A 21,633-nucleotide genomic window follows, 5' to 3' on the forward strand; every position below is an offset into this window, starting at 1 on the left:
GAGCTCCCCAAGCACTCAAGCCCTCCGTGATTTTACAGTCAGTTGAACTTGGGCATAAAGTCTCCAGAAGTCCAGCATAGCTCCTACTGAGAAACATGCAGGCCCTTCCAGAAAAAGTAGGCTTGCTATTGTGTTTCGAAGCCTTATTCTGAAGAAAATACTCGCTCAATCTTTGCAACATTATTAGTGTCCAGTTGCTGCAACAAAACCTAGTAAGTACCCTTTCCAGCAGTGTTTGTTGCATGTAATTTTCTAGGCTGCAAATATAAAAAGGGGGGCCTGAGGCAGGACTATGTTTTAACAGGCAGAGCCTCCAACAGGAAGCCTCATTCGTGATTTTTACATAAGGTACATAATTTAAGTACTATCTCAAAATCGCAATTTTTTTTTGTGTTTACTTTTACTAAAAGGGTATTTTTTTCAGGATTAAGTAAACACTTTAGTCAAGATTTCATCAACAGCTGTGCTTAGCGTTGCTTGGCAAGATCCAACTATCTCAACATTCTGCCAACTGAGTAAATCAGAATCCCCCTTGAAATCGAACTAAATTGTTATCACCACATAGACTTTTTCAGCTCTCCACATGACTGGATTCCAAATTGCTTCTTAAGGATCACAAGAATTTAGCATTCAATGCTAGGTGGCTTAGGCCTCTCAAAAAAAAAAACCCAAAACCCCCAATCACTCAATCTACTTTCGCATCGCCCGGTGGCCACAGGCTGGGGCAGGGCTGGGGGTTTCCCAGCTGCGAGCCCAGGCACTGAGGGGGGGTCCGCGGAGGCGGAGCCGGGGGAGCCGCCGGCCTCAGCCCGGCCCCGCACACCGCCCCTCAGCCAGGCAGGGAGAGCGCGACGAGGTACAGCCGAGCCCAACCCACTGTGCGAGCCGCTCCGCTACCGGGCAAGCCGCGCTCCATAAGCGAGGCAGGCCAGAACATTGAGGGCTCCCGGGCCACCGCACCGACTCCCCAGGCGACCCAGATGGATGGACAGACGGCTGGCCACCCCCTGCCTCCCCTCAGCGGCTCCCGCCCCGCTCCCAGCCGCCAGTTCTCGCGAGATCGCATCCGCTCCCAGCATCCATTTCGCGGCCGGAGCGCGGGGGGGGCGGCTCTGGGGGAAGATGAAGGCGGCGGCCATGTTGGGAGCTTCAGGGCGCTTTTGGTGCGGGGTGTGCTGAGGGAGTCTGCGCAGGGAGAGCCGTCGCTGGGGGATCGGCGGAAGGTCGGCCTCGTAGCGGGAGGAGTAGAGCGCCTACTACGACTCTGAGGCGGGCTTGCTTAGTCGTTTGTGCTCGGCTTCAGGAGCGCTCGGCAGGGGAGGAGGAGGGGGTGTCCCTGACCGAGGAGCCAGCACCATGAGCGGGGGGACGCCCTACATCGGGAGCAAGATCAGCCTGATCTCCAAGGCCGAGATCCGCTATGAAGGGATCTTGTACACCATCGACACCGAAAACTCTACTGTGGCGCTGGCTAAGGGTAAGGAGCTGGCGGAGCAGAGAACTGGGCCCTGCCGGCCCAGCAACGCCTCGGGGCGGGGGCGGGAGGGGAGCGGGACCGCCGCGCGGGCGGCGGAGTAGGGCCCGTCGGGGATCGAGCAAGAACCTGGAACCGCGGCAGAGGCGTTCGTGGCGTTGTGGCCGTGAGGAGGCCCGGGGGGTGAGGGGGAGGCCTACAGCGGCCCAGCCGCAGCTGCGAGGGGGCTTGGCCGAGCTGTGGCAGGAGCCCGCGTATTTTCGGCCGGAGGCGCGTCCTCCCGCCACCCCCCACCTCCCCGACGGAGCGGCTGCTGCGGGGCTGGGGCCACCCGCCGGGCTCCGCGGCAGAGGTGGAAGCGAGCAAGGGGCCGGGAGAGCGGCGGCCCTGCGGAAGGCCCTGCTCCCCCGGCAGCGGGGAGCGGCACGGACGGGCCCGGAGCGGCCGCGGAAGGGAGCCGGGAACGTTACCTAGTGAGGGGCTGCGAAAAGGAGTCCTGCATAAAGTGTGAAGCCCTTAGCCGCGGAAGTGGTCCAGAGTTAGTGCGTAAAAGGGAGTAGGAGGGGGAGGCTGGGAAGAGGATTTCTTTGCATCGTAAGGTTTCGAGACCTGTGGGGTGCGGGGCCGCGTACGGCTGAACTCGTTTGCCTCCTGGCGTAGGAGACAGCTCGACTGGAACGGGGATGCTGTGGGTGCCAGGTTATCAACAAAGAGCTCTTCGTTTCAGAGATAGCTGTATGGCGCTGTGTAAATCGAAATTGAGTACAGGTGGTGTCATGAGAACGTATTGGCCAGAGAATATATGTGTGTGTGCATAAGAAAGTTAGGAAGATAAGTTTACTGAGAAGAGCATAAGAGACAGGGGAGTAAAAAAGAGGGTCTTTGAAACTGGGCATCCGAAGGACTTCGCTGTTTCTTGTGCATGGTAATGCACTCTCAACACGAGTATATCAGCCATGGCAGTGAACGTGCCATAAAACATTAAGTCAGAATTTTTAGTAATTTCATTATAATGGATTCTGCAAAACTCAATGTTAATTTACACCTCTTGATTCAGTAAAGTATTGCTAAATAATCTAAATGCATATAAAAAAGCACAGAGTTTATCTGTCCATTAGGTAAGGGGAAAAATTGCTCCTTACGTAAATTAAATGTTTGGGAATGAGAGTATTCTGAACCTCAGTTCCTGTTTGAAACGATAGACTTTGCATTCTAGCATAATAATTTGTTATGTTTTACATAGTTGGTGTGTATAATATTTGGTCTGTGGGGTTGATACTTTTCATCTCACACTGGCCTTTTTGGTAATTCTTGTTTGTGTGCCGTGTCACTTTAAACTACCCCCCCATCCCGCTCTCGATAATATTATTTAAGAAATAAATGAAACATCTTATAGTAGGTTTGGTTCCAGGCTTACATAGTTCATTTATGGAGCATTTAGCTGTCATGATGTGATTTTTTACTTATTTCTAAAGTCACCTTTCAGTTAAATTACCTTGTTGGAATTGCATTATTTGTTTAAAAAGGACAGCTAGTATTTGTTTATATGAGAAAAAGATGAGCACTGTGATTAAGAAATAAATGCTTAGAAATTCCAGTTGCATGCTGTGATTGTTAAGGTTTGAACAAAAGCATTTACAAGAATCCCATCCTTGAGGAGCTTGTGGTAGTCTTGCCCTAAATTAGACAGATTTAGTGCTGACCAAGCCGATTTTGCATGACTTCTCGACAGTGGTTAAGTCATGTTATGGCGTATCTGCCAAAGTGTATGTGTTTAAGATAGATCAAACTACAGTTAACAAATCTATTCTACTCTCTTTCTCATCAGAAATGTAAATCCTAAACCATTAAATTTACTTTAATAAAACTTGGCTGAGGTAGCTGAAGAATGTGTGTTTTGTAATGTAGTGTCATGATTCAGAAGAGAATAAACCAGTATTTCTAGGCCACCTGGAACCAAAAAACCTTGAGATTAGTCTAGAAGCTGGTAGCAACCATATTAGACTGTAAAACAGTTCACTGTGCTCATGAACAAAATGCTCAACTCTAGAGTATTCAAGTTTCTGAATAAATGAAGGTTTAGGTCACGTGAATGTGGTATGATAGCATGCATGTAAGGTGACAAGTGTGGTTAATCATGGCCAGGACTGTATGTGAAAAATAGCAGATCTTCCTTCTGAACTGTCTGTAGCTGTAAATATGTTGTAATAGTTATCTCCTCTTCCTGTGGTAAGTCCAGAAGTCAAACCAGAACTGTTTACCGTGTATCTTGACCACAAATGTCAAATTTTCTGCCAGAAAAAGAGACAAAAAAAGCCCCAAAAGATGATTCGACGCTTTCAGTTACTCCACTATGTAGCTGGATTCATGTGACTCTTACCTGGATTGAGTGCAGGGAAGTTTATCATTATTTGTTTCTTAACTGAAATCACTGAAATTGTTTGTGACATAAAGTGCAAAAAGTAGGTAGAATCTGTTCTTGAATAACTACAGATTTGCCTAACAGTAGGACTTCAGTGGGCTAAACTGAAGCCTGAGATTAATCTCATGAAGTTGTACCTGTGCAATGTCTTAATTTATCTTGGATCTTCTGGGGCTTTAGACAGAAATAAGATTTTTGTGTTACTAACAAGGTACTGATTGTAGTCTTCACTTACAGAGGAGCAATCTCCTGTAGTTCTCTAATCAGCATTTTATTTACAAAGCTGTGATCCTTTCACTAGCAGAAGTTGTGTCCTCTGTCTCACGAGTTGGAGGAAGACAGCAACTGTTTAAATATTGAGCATAATGTTTTTATCCTAAGCTGGAGTCAGATAAGGGAAAGCAATACGTCCTTTCACAAAATGTATTGTTACTTAAATAACAGTGAAAGCTCCCATCTATATCAGATTCCAAATATTAAGCAAGCTACACAATTATTTGAAGTTTTTATATATCACTGGTGTATATGGTTTTTTTGATTGCCAGCTAGTGTTTGGAACCAAAAGCCACCCACTTATTCTCAAATTTCAAGTTACATTAAGTTGGAATGTCCTTTTAGTTCATACTTCTAGTTCATTCTTGATTATTTTTTTTTGACATTGTTAAGTCCAACCAATAAGAATAGATGTTTGCAAGCCATGGTTAGGAGTAAAATTTTCTTGCTGTAAAGTGATCGCTGCCCTACCTGGGAACAGTTGTAGAATAATCATGACTGATCGTGTTTGATCTTACATGTTGCAGCATTAAAAACTAGGTGTGATCTTTCATGCTAGTAATACATAATGTCTTTCTATTTCAAGGCGCTGATTTAGAGAGATGGATTTGTAATGTAAGTAAGCTGTGTAAGAAGAACCATATTGGGTCAGAAAAGGCTTTGTTCCCTGCCAACAGCAGGGAATCCTTAGGCATATAAGAAACAGAAAATTATATACTTTCTATCTGGTGTAACGAATCAGTTTTCACTTTCCAGCTGTTGGACAACTGAGAGTTACGTTTGGAACCATTATAATCAATAGATATTAATGAAATAGCTTGCAGTAATTTAAGTAGTTGTTAAACTTCTGGCACTTCTGGCATTTTCAACCATCTGTGATAGTGTTTTCCATAGTCTGATGGCACACGAAAGAGAAAACCTCCCTTTCTCTTAGACTTTTATACAATATTAATTGGATGAAAGACTCAGAAACGTAGACATAAAAAAGTTAAATTCTTGTGAAGACTTGAGCATTTCTTATAGTTCAGGGGTGGGAGGAAAGGGAAGGGTTAAATTTTTATCAAGTTTTTATGAAGTTATTTTTTAGTTAAGTGAGATGTTCCCTCCATGTCCTGAGGGCATTTAGGACATATGTGCCAAACCAACCCTGTGCATAGTGTTTCACAGCAGAAAAATTCCTCTTGTCAAGGCCCGCTCCTGGCTACAGACCTCATATCTATCTCCTGGTTAACTCACCATCCCTACGAGTAAGGGAATGCAGACTGAATTAATTGTTTTGAAGGTATGAGCCTGCCACAGGCTGGCTCCCTCACATTAATACTGTCCCTGTAATGTGGTGTGCAGGCATCTGACCGTGTTTACAGGGAAAGGGCTGTGATGTTTTGAAGATAGATGGCAATTGAAATGACTTGTTCTGGTAGTGGTGGTCTCATTTTAGTCTTCGTGCTTCTCATGGGTGCCTTAAGAGTGGGGAAAGACTGGTTTCTGTGTATGTATGCTACGTATGCAGTAAGGCTGATAAGGTTATGTCAGTGCTGTGTACAGAGACTGAATTGCATATTTGCAGTAATTCACATTATGTGGGAACAGAGTCCTCTCTTGCTAGTAGAATATATAGCTTGACTTCTGATTAACACAGTATTTTTCTGTGTTCATCAGCATGTAATAATTTCTGTTAACTCATAGGGAAAGTTGTAATGTTTTCCTTGGATGCCATAGTAGTATAATATAGTAACATGCATTAAAATACAGCTTAGTAGTAAAATTGAAGCCAGTCAAAATCTGTACAAAAATTTGCTGACAGCACTTCAATATGAAATTGGTGGAACTACTTGGGCATAAAGTCACATACATGAATCCTGTTAGGCTCAACAGTGTTAGTTGCTTTCTAGCAAGCTTCTTAAGTGTGTGTATTTATGCTGACAAAAAATAAGCTTGCCTTTAATGTGCGATGGTTGCCTTCCTGTTTGCAAGTTGTAGAGCCAGTTTAGCTCATCTAAAAGACAAAACAAGAAAAAAAACCTTAAATTGACAAAGCAAGATTAAATGGATTTGCCATAGTTCTGGTAAGTGTTATAAGACTATGTTATCTTTCACATGCTTATTTTCCTTTCCTCTCACTCATCAGTATTTTGCTATATATGAACCACTGCACCTTGTTCTGGAGGAAGGATGTAGTCTGAGGAAATACCCCAAGAGACAGAGCTGGATAGAGCTCTAAGACTGCTGCTGCTCCAATACCTTGTCTTTCTGATACTCTGGCAACTTAGTATTTCTGATTATGCAAAACTATGGTAAAAGCTATTTCTTTCTAAAATCATATTGTAATGGCCACCTTTAATATTAGACTTTTTACTTTAACGAGCTCAGATCATGTTAAATCCTAATCCAGGCTAGAAAAGAAGAAATTGTAAAGATAGCTAACCCTTTGCAAAATCTTAAAAGTAACATTCAACTCTTTATGTTATAGTACTATCTGAAGGATCTAGCTGGGATAGGCACTGCCAAAAATTGAGTAGCCCTTATGCTAAACTGCTTTCTTAGATTGTCACATGTGCAGTTCTGGTTCCTTGCTTTAGAAAGAAATTAGACTTGAGTATGGTTATTTTTGTTGCTTTGGGGTGAGCAGGATGGTTGAACTGCAAATCAGAGGGGTTTGCTTACTCCTGTCCAGCAGAGCTAATCTTCATTGGACAAAATTGTCTTTATATTTTGCACAATGTTGCACTAAAACCAGTTTGCTTTGGCGCAGTGGAGAGGTAGAGGAAAAAAACCCAGACTCTCAGTAGCAGCTCTTGATGTGTTTTATTGCAAAATCATTGACAACCTCATCAGTGTCTTGATCTAGTTGCATGGACAGCTGAATGTCTTAAAGATGAATTCTGATTTTTGGTATTGAAAATACTTCCTTTTGATGTCTTTGTAATTTTATGATGGGGAGAAAGACAAATTATTTTTGAAATACAGTAAAATCCCTTTACCTCTTATAAGGTGTCATTAGATGAATGTTACGTGGTTCGCTTTTTTTTTGATTGGTTTAGAATGGAGAAAGGTAATTGCCATGTGATAAAACTGTTCCTATATGTGTCTTGTGATGTCCGTATTAGTAGTAAAATATTTATCCATGCAGTATAGCTCTGACTTAAGAGAAATACTTTCAAAGCAGATTTCTTCCACAGTTATCAGATTTTTATTTCAATGTAAATGTGAGATGTGATCTTCTAGTTTAGTACCCTTTTTTGTGGTGTTGCTACTACTTAGTTGCTTCACTTTAGCTAGAAAGTAAAATATTTCAGTAACTTAACTGATCACACTCTGGCTGGTTTTGTGCACCTTTGTAGTCAAAATGGCTACTAGAGCAACCATTTCAGTGTGGGACCGAGAGAACCAATACTAAATCAACTTTGGTTATACTTACCAAGACAGCAAGTCAAATAAAGGGCCAAGTTAATTTACTAGTTATCTAATAGAGTATAGGTGGCCAGAAAGCGATGTAGGATCTGCAATCAAGACAGCGAAATAGAAAGGTGTGATGAATAAAAACCAACAGAATGAGCTACAGTAATACACATGACCCGTTGATAATGTTGTTAAGCTATTCTGTATTACTTTGAGTTAATTTCTGCAAATTCTTCATCTTCAGATATGTTTTTTTCTGTAGAGGAACAAGAGAAGACAGATGTATCTTAAAACAAAAAATTGCAATTCACTTAATGGCATATGCCTTTTTACAGTGCTTACGTTGTATAGTACCATTCAGAGCAGACTTTCAGATGCACAGAAATAGAAAAGTTGATTAAGTTCATCTTAGTATATGATATATAAGTATGAACAAAATAATTGTAAACACTTAATGTTATTTTTCATTGTAGTGTACAGTTGATCTATTTACCCCTGAATTATGCTTCTCAAAGATTTGTAACACTTGACTGATAAGCTCTGTTTATGCAGTACTAGAAGAAGCAACAGAGATGGAAGATGGTTGGTGCAGCCTGAGAAATGACTCAGTATCACTTTATACAGCTCTACAGGAAACTGCTTTTCTTGACTAATGGTTTTATGGCTGCAAATAAGTGCCTAATGATGTCTCCAAATTGTTGATGCGTCTGAAAATGGAGGGAAAACTAATTCTGGTAAATTAAAGCAAAATATGGGTATTTTCTCAGCATAACCTGTAGTACCTTACAAAGCAAACAAAAACCTCTTAAAAGGCTAAAAGCAAAGACAGTCATGAGGAATTGTTAAAGCTGCTGGAAGTTGAAATTCAGTAGAATGTGACTGATGTAATTTTTTTTCTTCTCTGGTTTCAATAATTGTTTACTTTTCTTACAAAACCTCTTGGAAACACCTCTCTTCAGATTTTTTTTGGTGTTGGTTTATTTCATTTTATATTCACGTAGGGTTGACAGTCTTATGGTGAGGAAAGGTCTTGTAGTGCAAAGGGAGAAACATAAGCTTCATCACTATACAATCTGAAAAGGGCTGGAATTCAGCTAAGGACATACAAACAAATGTAAAGTCTTGGTATGTTGCACACTCTGCAGGCTTGCTTAGGAAGATAGTTATGCCCCAGTGAGTTTACTTAATTTGACAGAGATCGTATGAAATTTACACCAGCAAGAAGAATGAATTTTGCTTAGTGAAAATTGTCTGTACATACCACAGAATTTCTAATTTTATTTAAATCTTGATTCAGACCGTGAGTCTATTGAGAAATGCGTTGCTTTAGGTAATTTTTAATATTCTAGTTCCTAATAGCATTTTTTTTCTCCTGATTTGCAAGTGCAGAATGTGAAGTATGTAAACTCACGTTCTCCTTGATTCACAGGACTGATTTACCAGCCTTTATGGTTTTTTTTGTTGCTATAATATCCACAAAGTGCTAACTTCAGAAAAAACCTGGTTTGCTGCTTCCCCTTATACTCACAAAGCAGTCAAAATAATCAACATGTGAGTGATAGCATAAGCGATGTCTCAGTAAGGAATTGAAAAGGTGTCTTTCTGCTTGATTTTTAACTGAAATTTGTAAGATCAAATTACTTGTTTATGTCTGAGCAGTTGATCATGGCAAAGAGTAAGCTGCTTATTTAATAAGTTTTTTTCTCAACAAAATTTAATCCTTTTTATTTAAAGCTGTTGGTCTCTGCAGTATATTTAAAACCTTTTTATTGAATGTGGCTGTTTTTATTTTTTTTTTCTCCCTTCCCAATTTTGCAGTTCGCTCCTTTGGTACAGAAGATAGACCAACTGATAGGCCTATACCACCTCGTGATGAAGTCTTTGAGTATATTATATTCCGTGGCAGTGACATTAAAGACCTAACTGTCTGTGAGCCACCAAAGCCTCAGTGTTCTTTGCCGCAGGACCCTGCTATTGTTCAGGTAAGTTAAAATATATTTTTAGTTGTTTGTTGCCGAAGATATAACCTGTTAGCTTTAGGTGCTCTCTAGCTGATTGTTTTAAAATGGAAAGATTTGTTGCTGTAAAGTTCACAACTCAATGTAAAGACCTCTGGAAAGATTTTCCTCTTTTGAGTAATGTCTTTAACTGTGAAAATCAAGGTTGAAATCTAACTAGCACAATGCGCTGGATACCAAAGCTGCCCATTTTTCAAAAACAACTGTTGACTTTTGGTAGACCTTGATGTCTTTTTTGAAAGGTATTTGGCTGAGGAGGACACCTGTGCAAGACTTCTTGGAAACATCAGACTTGGTATAAGTCAAATGGAGTGGGTGCTGAAACCTCCCGAAATCATCAATTATTTTGTTTGTTTTCATTATATTTTAATTTTCAACTTTTTTTTTATGACTGTCTCTTTAAGAGTGTTTCATGTAGCTATGTGTTTTTAAAAAGGCTTCATACTAAAGGGCAGTTATTTGAAAAGGGAATACTTGGTTGCTGAAGGGAAAGCAACTTACAACTTGAAGCCTTTGCGGTTAATTAATCTGTTATTTTGTATAAATGGACTGACAGAGATAGTTATTTTTGATCTCTGAAATTTGTTGGCTTGTTGATTGTGCTTGCGGGGTGTCTTAAAGTCATCCCTTAGAGCAAGATGGAAGTTCTTGGTTCAAATGGAACTTGGTAATTCCATATAAATGTTTATTTTTTCTAATGTTTAACTACTTGGTATCATATAAAACTCTTGATACTTCCTTGCAGTCCTCTACAGTCTTTTGCTAAATTTAGTGCAGCTCATTTTGTCAGTAGCAGTCGAGAGCTGTGAAACTGCATTACTATTACCCCGGTAATAGTAATAACCCCACCCTCCTCCAGTATGTTTGGGTCTTTTCATTGTTCCTGTGGTTTTTCAAACTTCAGGGAAGAAGATAGGACATTTTTCAAGTTTGCCAACAAAAGGTTAGATGTGTGTTTGACAAGAGAGTCCAGTATCTGAGGTTCTAGGGAAAAGACTGCAAAATTTTATGGTACTGTTTTCACAAGTCTGTGATACTGGAAGGGTAAAAGTGCTTCCTAAGCTGAATACGTACTTGTGAAAATGTTTTCTGCTAACTATTGTCTGTTTTGAGTTTTCATTATGAGTAATGTGTATAATTCAGTATTTTTGTGCTGTCTTTGCTTGTGTGTTGAAGTGGTTAAATTCTTGATATTAAAAGAAACAACTTTATGAACGTTAATGTATTTTGTGCATATTAGCCACAGTGGTGGTGTTAGGATAAATTTAACAAGTAGTTTTAGAGTTTTTGCATTTCTTGCCTTGCAGAACTCTTTCCTACTGTTTGTGTAAACATGACTTTCTGCAAGTGTGTTTTATCTTTAGTCTTCACTAGGATCTTCAACTACATCTTCATTCCAGTCTGTGGGCTCCTATGGTCCTTTTGGCAGAATGCCTGCATACAGTCAGTTTAGTCCAAGCCCACTGGTGGGGCAGCAGTTTGGCGCTGTTGGAGTTGGTATGTTCATTTTTGTTGTTTGGTATTTTCCTATAAGTGAAGTTGCATGTGCGTGCATAGACAGTAATCAGTGTTAATAATTCTATCAACTTCTTACCCTAGGGGCAGATCCAAAGTCTTCAATCTGTATCAGTCCCTGTATCTGTATCAGAAGTAGCTTTTTGCGGCCTTTGCAGCTCAAATCAAAGGAATTACAATTGAGAACTAAACACTCTATCTCAGAGGGATGTGGGGAAAGGTTCCTGTATTCCTGAGTTCATTCTTTTTCATATATATACATATTTTCATTACATTCTTCATGTATGCATTATATTTCACAAGTGATATATAGGCAGCTCCTCTGCAAAAGCCCCAGCCATAGCTGTGCTGTGTACACCTGGTATCCCAGGTTGACTAGGCGGTGTGTGCTTTAACCGAGGGTTTGGATTATTCAGCAATCCATGTGCCAGCAGAGTCTTGTAGCTATTGGACGTTATTCCAGCTATGAGATGTTACCTTGGATGAAGTACATGCTTGAAGTATTTGTGAGCTGCATGGATTAGTTGTTCCTTTATACTGCAGATGGGCTCTGAGACTCACCAACCAACTTTCATTCCTCCCTTACTGTTTTTTATTTCATCTAAAAGTTTTTTCACATAGGAACTTACATTCTTGTAATTGTTATGGTGACAGTATTACTCCTGGTGCTGAACATGTTAGCCATGTGAAAGAAAGGCTGTAGAATTGACCATAACTTGGTATCAGTTAATAAGATGCGATTTTGTTTAAATTTTTGTTTAAAAGATTTTAAGTGGAACTATAGAGTAGTAAAATTTTTATTACTCTGTAAGGTACTGCCATGACTATATTATGTTAATACTTGTGATACTAAAGTAGAAGTGCTCTTTTTTTTTTTTTTGTAAAAAGCATCGAATTATTACAGTCTTACCAACTTACTATGAATATATACATTACATTACATTTAAAGTGTGTGGGAAGGGTGGACTTATGTGTATTCTAGAATAACTGCCTAATATGGCTTCAGAACTCATTTAGTACTAATTTAAAAAAAAAAAAGCCTAACCCTGGGTTTACCACTTTATTATTTCTTTCAAAGCAGGAGGTTCTTTGACATCTTTTGGAACGGACTCTTCAGCCAGTGCTAGTATGTCCCAAAGCACTGCAGTTGGTTCTGCGTTTACAACAGATGCAAGATCACTAAAAACACAGGTGTCTCAAGGTAAAGCTTTTTTAATAACTCTTGATCTATTTTGACCAATTGCACCCAATTCTAGCATTGCCAGAAATGCTAACCAAACAGCTGAATTCTGTCATGAAAACACATGATATTAAAACGAGAAAGCACTGAGCATCTTTGTACTTGCTCTTCAAATGTGTTTTCCTGCATTTTGGCATGCTGCGTAGGTAACTGTTAGCAACATAGTTGTTGTTGTTATCCGTAAAGCATCTATACTGAGAGGTAGGACTTAGTTTAATAATGTTAGCAAATAGGTGCATATGGAAGTTCAATAACTGGTTTTATTGATAGCATGACAAAACTCAAGATACTTCCTTCAGCCTGCAATTTTAAAATCTCTATTTCTAACGGTATTTTTTTGTAAATATATATTTATATAAATAATACTAACAGCAGACTTGATTGACTGTAGAGATAGTGACATGACAGTTAAGTCAGCTTAGTAGTAATAGCAACTGGTAGTTTGTGTAATATTGTAAAAAGAAAGTAGAAGCAAACCCAAAATTCGTGATGCTTTTTGAGTGGCAAAGAAAAAAGAAACTAAATGTTGAGCACCTTCAACCTCATTTTTCATGCAAACATGTTAAGATTGCTTCTCAAAATCCAAAAGCTGTTACTTCCTGCTCTTCCACTCTTCATTACTGCAAGTAAAATTGCATGCTAAGATATATTCCTATTGTTATTTTTAAGTTTATGCAGTCATGTTAAAAGGCTAGTATCACTTTACTTATAGCAAACAGGGTTTTTTCCTAATTGTAGTTGAGATTTGTATACCAGTTAAGAGTGCTTTCTAGAATTAGTTGAGTGGATTACCAAAAATAGGTTCTACTTTGTTGCATTTATTGAAGGCAGGGTGGGAAACGCATGCTGAGCTTTTACTGTTTCTCTGTTGAAAGAGTAACTTGGTTGTCTGTAGGTGAAATTAAAACCTGTATGATTCTGGGACTTAATGTATGACACATGGTCCAAATGCACATAGATTTTGCCACAAAATTTCCTGTGGGACACTAACAAGTTTTTCCGGTGTCTCTTTGCTTTTAAAAATATTTGTCATCTTTGTAGATCGTAAGTGTGGTGTGGTTGGGGTTTTTTTTTATTTATTTTATTTGGGGCTTTTTTATGGGATATGACATTATTCTTTTCTTCTTCTTACTGGGACTTGAGTCTTATTCTAATTTCTTAGTAGATTTACTTACATGGTGTCATAAACTTGTCTGGCTGGATCAAATGTCTCCATTCTAAACATGCTTCTGGCTCCAGCCACTCATGCTGCAAATTGAAATGGATGAACAGCACTTTGTGGGGAAGCTTTTGTAGCTCCTTCATCTGCTTTATGCCTGGCACTGGCTGTCACTGTTCGTTTATTTTGTGATGATCATACAACAGTGTGCTGGATGAATGAAATTTCAGTATCATAACTGTATCTCTGGCTTCAGGAGCAGTCACTTTCCACTTGGCTTTCCAGGGAGGCAGAAAAAATATTTTCACCTCCAATGAATCAAAAAATTTTTCATTCCATAGCTAAATGCACATCATGGGTGGGTTGGTAAGGATTAATTGTCCTACCCATTTTTTTCTTTTAGACTGGGGGAAGGGGAATTGCTAAATATCCTTCATTCTGGATTAGTGGATCTGAGGGTGCAGAAATATTTATTTCTTCTTTGGACACAGCAGTCTTGACTGGTAAGGCAGATAAACCTGTCAGTCTAGATTGGTTGAGACCAGCAACTCAAATTTGTGGATGAGCAATAACTCTTTGGGTTTTGGTTTTGTTTTGTTTTTCCCAGGTCGTTCAAGCCCTCAGATAGATCATTTGAGAAGGAGCCCCACCATGGAACAAGCAGTACAAACAGCTTCAGCCCACCTGCCCACTCCGGCACCAGTTGGGAGGAGGAGTCCAGTACCAGCCAGACCTTTGGTGTCTGCTACCCAAAAATCGTTAGAGAATCAAGAGCACAGACGAGGTAGCTTTGGATAATTTTCATGTGGTGTATTTTCTTACATACACGTATGAAGTGCTCTTTTTAAGGGTAACATGTAGGAGTTTTCCTGCTGTCCATTACTATTAGACTGGCCAGCAGAGACCTGGATTATATATATTTCTTTTTAAACCCAAGCATATAGTCTAAATTTTTTTTTTCCTTTTGTGAAGTTAAACTTGTGGTTTACTTTTATAGGTTTGGATTTTTTTGAAATCTGAACTATATAACTGTATACAAAAGTATGATCGAGAATACCTAATTGGATAAACAAATCATTTTTTTATTTCCAACTTTAGCTGAAGCACACAAGGTTTCAAGATCAGAAAATGAACTCAGAAATGAAAACAAACGACAAATTGGTAAATCTTGTTTTGAGAAATAGCTATCATTGTTTTCAGACTTCATTAAGTTTTTTAAAAGTCTGCTAAAATGCATCATTGTGTGTAGTTGGCAAAGTGCTAGGACTTTGCTTCTAACGTCCAGAAATCTTGCAGTTCGGATACGGTAATAAAGAATTTATATATTTGGAATGCTTTCACATAATTGTTTCTAGTGGCTAACAATGAGTTTGCATTAAATCAGAATAATACAAGCACAAAAAGCCAACATTAAAGAGAAGATCTCTTCTGGTTGCTCTATATTAAGTGATTTGAATAAAAATGCAAAACCAAGCAGTATTCATAGATTTATAAACACAATAGCATGAAATAAAACCTGTTACCTTTCTAGGAAAATACGTGACTAAAAAGCCACTAACATTTTAACTCTTCTTGAGAAAGCTTTTAATGACTTTTAGAAAGTCGTTTAGTACTATTATGCTTTCTGTGTCACTGCCATAATTATTGTAAGTGAACTTACAAATTACAAGCTGCTCCAACAGGATTTTTAGCAAGAGAAATGCAGGAAGAGGACGCATGAAGCCCAAACCTGTTCCCCTAGGAATTAAAAAACAAAACATAAAACCCCATCCAAAACTCCAGCCACCACCACCCCCACTACCCTCAAAGGAAAACCAATCCACAAAACAAAAGCAAACAGAATTTCCCTCTCTTCAGTTCCAGGTGGACCTTCAGCACGGAGAGGCCGGGGAGGTCACAGAGGAGGCCGAGGAAGATTTGGAATTAGGAGGGATGGTCCAATGAAGTTTGAGAAGGACTTTGACTTTGAAAGTGCAAATGCACAATTCAACAAGGAGGAAATTGATAGAGAATTTCATAATAAACTTAAACTAAAAGGTAAACCAATTTTTGCTTAGATTTCAGCGTGGAAAAACTATATCTTGCTGTTTTAATGCTACCTTGGAGGAGAACTTCTAAAAGACATATTGTACTAAGTCTTGTTTGCAGTCATTCAAACAAAAAAAAATAATTGATAAACAAGTAAACTGAGATCATCTATCTAGTTCATTTAATACTTGGGTCAGTGTTTGAGTTTTGAAAGATCTTTAACTAGCAAATACCATACATCATGCTCTAACAAGTCTGATGGTTAAAAATGCAGATTACTTGAGCAGAAGTCCCAGTAGTGTGAGTTTACTTTGGAGTTCTGGAAAACATGCAATGGAAAAAAACCCATATTTTATGTTTTCAATTATTAATAGACCAACAGCAATCACAAAAACATGAGTTTGGGATCAGAACTTTGCTGGAGGATGCATGAAAGTTTCCATTTAAGAAAGTTTCTATCATTTCTTTGCTTTTACCCTTTTCTAAAGAAACACAGAAGTAGTTCAGATTGTACTGCCAGCACTTTACATTTGTTTTCTAGCAGGCTTCTGTCTTAATTACCTCATTCTCTTGTGACCAGCCACCTGTTCCTTACACTGCTGCTATTTTTGGACAAAATTGTTACAGGTTAATATAGAGAGTTACTGTTTCAGTAAATGATTGGCTAAAAGCTGGAAAACAAAAGGTATGAATAAATGGTCAGATTTCAGTGCAGAGAAGAACCACCAGTAGAGTCCCATAGGAATTGTTCTGTGATACTTCCCTTTTTTTCTGAATCATTTTAAAATGAGTTGACAGTTTGCTGTCGATACTATTTTTTTCAGAATAATAAAGAGGAAAGGGAAAGCTACCATAAAGAGCTATAGAAATATTTTATGAGACAGAGTAGTTTTTTGTGTGTGTTGTGGAAAGGTTGAGCTGGTTATGTGATGTGTATGCACAGCATCATGAGATTTAAGCTGTAAGGATTTAGGAATGAGACTGTAAGATTGTAATAGCTAGTTCTCTTGAACCATCAGCTTCTTTTCCAGTACCAGTCAAAACAGTAAGTTGAACTTAAGCATTATTAGGAAAGAAATATATCATAAATTCAGTTTGGGGCATAATACCTTGATTGCTGGTCCTGTGTCTGACAGCAGATAACAACAAAGCCAGAAGGCAAAGAGAAGCGTAAGGGGCACAAGCAAAAACATGGAATGGCTTTTGTATGAGGAATGACTGAGGGAGGCTTTTAAGTCTGGAAAGGAGGTAGCTAGGAGGTTATAAAATAGACGGCTATCGCATCCATGCTACTGCAGGGTTTTTTGCTAATTAAACCCACAGAGAATATAGAGGATATCAAACCTCCATACAGCAGCAGCAAAACATCCTAATTTGCGTCAAATTGTTTGACTTCCACATTTAATTTTGGACGATTTTTTGGATTTTTGAGCATTCAGTATAGTTTGTGCCTGTCTGTCTGGGAATAAGTTAACAGTGCTGTTTTGTTTAGTATGGAGCTCTGGAAGGCTTCCGTTTACTTTTATTTTCCAGAAGATAAACTTGAGAAACCAGAGAAGCCTGTAAATGGAGAAGACAAAGGTGACTCAGGAGTTGATACCCAAAATAGCGAAGGGAATGCAGATGAGGAAGATCCACTTGGACCTAACTGCTACTATGACAAAACCAAATCCTTCTTTGATAACATCTCCTGTGATGACAATAGGTATGGCCTTCGAGTGGAGGCTTGTTAGTCTACTTAATGCCTGCTTATGTCATAAGGTTGTGTCAACACTACCTGAATGGAAGGGAGTACAGCTTACTTCCACATGCAGTGGGCAAAAATAAAACAGGAATATGAAGCACAAAATTTATTTGTGGCAAGTGAAATACATTAATAGGATGACTTTTTCAAATGTTGTCTTAGAACCATGCTTCTAGAACTGAGCGTACATCCTCCAGAATGTCCTTTCCAGATTTACTAAAGTGGGTTCCTTGTTTTGCTTCGCTAGTAAATTACCACTTTAGTTAAATTGGTTATGACTGTGCTTTGGTAATGGTTTCTGAGTAGATTACATTACTGTCTTTGCCAGTAGCAGTGTTTAACAGGAAGATGGCATTTCAGGAAAAGCGAAGCTTATCTTTTGTTGTTGCTTTTTTATTGGTCAAGATGATGTGGATTGCTGACCTATTTTGAATGTTGGCAGGGGGGCTGTGTTGTTTTGTTGTGCTGACAGCAGGATAAAATAACATCTGTAACTGCAAACTTTTGCTTTCTGTTTCTTGTTTTAAATTGCAGGCAGCTGTTATTTATTTCATTCGTATGATGCTGTGTGCAGAGAATACAGATGGTGTCTTTCTATATGGGAAACTCTTACAGCATTATTAATATATAATTAATGAGACTGTAACATGTCCCTTTTTGTTGAGTTAAATGAGTTGTGGCAGACATCTAGATTCTTGCAGAAGGGATAATTTGGAGATCTACAATGTGATTAATGTATCTTTTTTCATTTCATGGGCTTTCTGGCAAAACTAAGCCAGGCAATTTTCCTTCTGAAGTGTGCTTTAAAACAATCCTTGTTCCTTTTGTGTGGCAGAGAACGGCGACCCACCTGGGCTGAGGAGAGAAGACTAAATGCCGAGACCTTTGGAATACCACTGCGTCCCAATCGTGGCCGTGGAGGGTACAGAGGCAGAGGGGGGATTGGCTTCCGAGGTGGAAGAGGGCGAGGAGGTGGAAGAGGTGGCTTCACTGCCCCCCGAGGATTTCGTGGTGGATTCAGAGGAGGTCGTGGAGGCAGGGAGTTTGCTGACTTTGAATATAGGGTAAAATATGTTTAATCTTACTATGACCTGATCTGCTGCTCTTGGAAACCAGTGGTAAAAGAATTCCTGCCTTTGGGTTTGATGTTGTACTAGAATTTCTTGAATAGTACTCTGCAGATGCTCTGAGCTACTTAATTGAATGTCTATTAATGCTGAAATTTTAGTTAGAACATTTTACTATCAACACCAAAACTAAAAGCTACCTTTCTTCGCATGCCCTAAATACTTGTTCTGTAGCTGGAAGTCAGGAGAGGAAAAAAAAACCCTAAAAGTTCTGCAGGTTTAATACAAGTGTTAGAAATGTGAATTGCAAGCATTTTCTAAGCAATATTGTAAAGTGTAAAGATTGAGAGGGAGTAATTGAACTTGCTTCTAGTGTGCAACAAACTCTTTTGAATTCTTTGTGAACGAGTTGGCACAAAGCCTATAGACTTCTAAGATCCTATATAACCCCTAAAATAAAGTAATTGAAGTTACTTAAGCATAGCAATGACCTTTTGCAAAAAGGAAGATAAAAAATATTTGAGTTCTGTAAGGTCCTGTTACACACTTTTTTTTTTTTAACTATAACTTTACATAGTTACATCCAATAGCTGTTGGGAAAGCTAAGGCAGGACTGACGTTTTTCAGCCAGTGATTCAGTAAAAAGGAGCTGTGGGAGATAGGCCACAAAAGCCACCAAAAAAAAAACCCACCAAGATTGCTGTCGTTCCCATAAAGTGTTTTTAAAAGGTTAAAGTAAGTACTACTATTTATTTTTAGTTACATATGAATGAAGCTTAAAGTTCCTTTTAAGTGTTACACGCAAGCCACCATGTAAGTCTGCCGACCAAAGTAACCTGATGTACAAACATGCTTTCATCGTCACGTAAGTGTAGAAATAGTAATTTGTTCTGCAAGAGCTATGATGACTAAACAGCAGAATCTCCCTTTACAGCAGAGTTAGGTGATTTGTTGCTTTTGCAACACTGTTAAGACATTCATTTCTCTGCTTACTGTTGAAGAACTTAACTCTTCTTCCTACTGGACATTCAGAGGAAGAACAAGGTTGGTTGTCAGCCCCAGCTAATAAAGTGATGTGTGCTGTGCTAGTGGTACTTGAGGGGCACTTCCTTTTTCTTGGAAACAATATAAATTCTCCTCTTTATGAAAGCTCATTGATCATACAGATGATTTCAGTCAACAGACCTCAGTTGCTTGCAGAACCAAAATCTTTTAATAATTTCAGTGCAAGCAGTTTTTCTTGGCATTAAGCGTGTATATTTAACGCGAACATTTGCTTGGTAAGGAACAGAAATAATACTGGCATACTGTTTAGAATCGGTAACAAATACAAGTAACCAGACAGGTGCAAGTAACTGTAGACTTTTACAATTCTGACTGGGACAGAAGAACTTTTTCTGGTAGTTTACTGCATGAGCAGGTAGAGTTTTGCAAAACAAAATCTTTGGCTTCTGTTTGAAGATGTAAATATTTTTAATTTTTAAAAAAAGGGTGGGGGAAGCCTTTTCTCAACACAGAAGATTTCTGACTGTCCCTGAGATAGTCCTTCATTAGTTTGCAATAATTAGTCCTGTGATTTAAAGACATTTTTGGTAGCTGAGCATGAATTGAAATGACGGGCTGAAGATCAAAGACTTGAATGTCTGAATGAAAGAATCTCGCAGCCTTCCAGATAAGTAGGAGGCGGTGTGAAGAGTGAGGACTTGTGCCGTGCGTCTCGTCAAAGTGGGGAGCTGCTTCATTCTGTGTGTGCCAGGCCAAGGGGGTTCCGAGCAGGTGCTGACCTGGTCCCGTAGGGAGCTCTCCTTTCTGATTGCAGAAAATGGGGAGTTAAGTGCATCTTTCCCAGTGCTGCCGCCCAGATGAATTTGTGATTTTTGTTTTGCAGAATTAATTTTAACATTCTACTGTTGTTCCCTCTAGAAAGACAACAAAGTTGCTGCATAGTCTACAAGAAAGCTGAAACCGGGTGAACGTCTAGATCTTCTTGATCCAGAGAATTAGTTTCAGTCTCTGCAAAGAATGAAGTTAATTTGCTGTATACTTGTCACCAGCACTGGGATTTAACTATTTAATTTCAAAGGGGTGTAATGCAGTTACTTTTGAAAAATGGCCATCTTTGAAAACAGTGAGCATTAAATATATTTGAGACAGAAGGATAAGTAATTTCTTATGTATAGTTAATTATAAAGCAGTACTTCGATGGAGTTTAAGTATTTTTTCATCACTGAAAGGATTTTTCTTATTACTAAACTGTATTTGATAATTGCTTCAAGTTGTAAGGACAATTGTATGCAGAAGGCCGTCGATACTGTGAGTGTTTTGATCCACTGAAGGTTGTTTTTTGGAAATCCTGTAATATCCCTTTTGAGATAGTTGTACTTTTATCAACTAGGGTGCTGGACAGTAGGAAAACTTGCTTTGTCAGACAAATATGTACACACAGTAAATACTGTTTCTTAGGCAAAGGAAACTTTTTATATAGTTGTAAAATTCCATTATATCCCATTGCCAAAGAAACATTACAGACTTTGTATAGCTGTATAAAAAGCAACTAATTTTTTAAAGAATAAACATTTTTAAGTCGGCAAACATACTGTGTTATTGCAAAAGTTGATATGCTGAAGAACACTGAATTAGTTGGGTTTTTTTCTTTAGCAGCTTTTCAGGCTTAAATGTTTGATTTTATATTTGGACTATAATGAAGATTTGAAAACGTTCTTCCATTACATGAAACTGGATACACTCTTCACTTCTCTTGCAAGACTTTGATTTTGTAGTTTCTGGCATATCACAGGATTTGACCAAATTAAGGAGATATTTTGAAATAAGGAGAAAATAAATTTTCGTATGTCAAAACTTGCAATTAATTTTACTTAGTGATAAATATTAACTTTTTTTAATAATGGACCAGGCACATGAGTTAGTGAATCTCCTGAAATGCCTGGGACAAAAGTATGTCTCCATTTGTCAATTCTTGAAATGTTAACTTTGTTGTAATACCTGTAGGCATAAGCGATTTAAAGAATTCTTAGTGTTTGAAGTTGTTTGCATTTTGATAGACCATAGCTTGGAGACAGTGTGACTCTGGTTCTCAGACCGTGAATTCACAAATGACATAGTATGGACTTTTTGCCAATTCTGAATGACTAGTTACAACTTTTTTTGATAATGCTGAAATAGAAACCTGGTCATTTGTGTCTGTATATGTATATGAAGGCCACAGGAATAAAGGGATCCAAAGATTAAAACGTTTTGATCTAATTTGCTGATTTATTTTTTATTTTTTACTTT

The 21,633-nt window shown here is 38.8% G+C and overlaps 1 protein-coding gene across 5 annotated transcripts; it reads left to right on the forward strand.

The window, feature by feature from the left end:
• Window positions 1–1,097: 1,097 nt before the first annotated feature.
• LSM14A (LSM14A mRNA processing body assembly factor) lies at window positions 1,098–21,590 on the forward strand. 5 transcript variants are annotated; one of them, XM_054197505.1, is made up of 10 exons: window positions 1,098–1,477; window positions 9,387–9,550; window positions 10,951–11,083; window positions 12,180–12,302; window positions 14,108–14,284; window positions 14,599–14,661; window positions 15,358–15,537; window positions 17,062–17,233; window positions 18,108–18,336; window positions 20,267–21,590. In XM_054197505.1, the coding sequence occupies exons 1-10, from the start codon at window positions 1,357–1,359 to the stop codon at window positions 20,300–20,302; spliced, it is 1,398 nt and encodes a 465-aa protein (XP_054053480.1). In that variant the 5' UTR covers window positions 1,098–1,356; the 3' UTR covers window positions 20,303–21,590. The 5 variants fall into 5 exon arrangements, with proteins under 5 accessions (XP_054053480.1, XP_054053481.1, XP_054053484.1 ...); XM_054197506.1 differs by having other exon boundaries at window positions 12,183–12,302; XM_054197507.1 differs by having other exon boundaries at window positions 1,099–1,477; window positions 20,263–21,590.
• The last annotated feature ends 43 nt before the right edge of the window (window positions 21,591–21,633 follow it).

The sequence above is a fragment of the Rissa tridactyla genome, chromosome 4 (assembly GCF_028500815.1).
Source record: "Rissa tridactyla isolate bRisTri1 chromosome 4, bRisTri1.patW.cur.20221130, whole genome shotgun sequence".
NCBI lineage: Eukaryota > Metazoa > Chordata > Aves > Charadriiformes > Laridae > Rissa > Rissa tridactyla.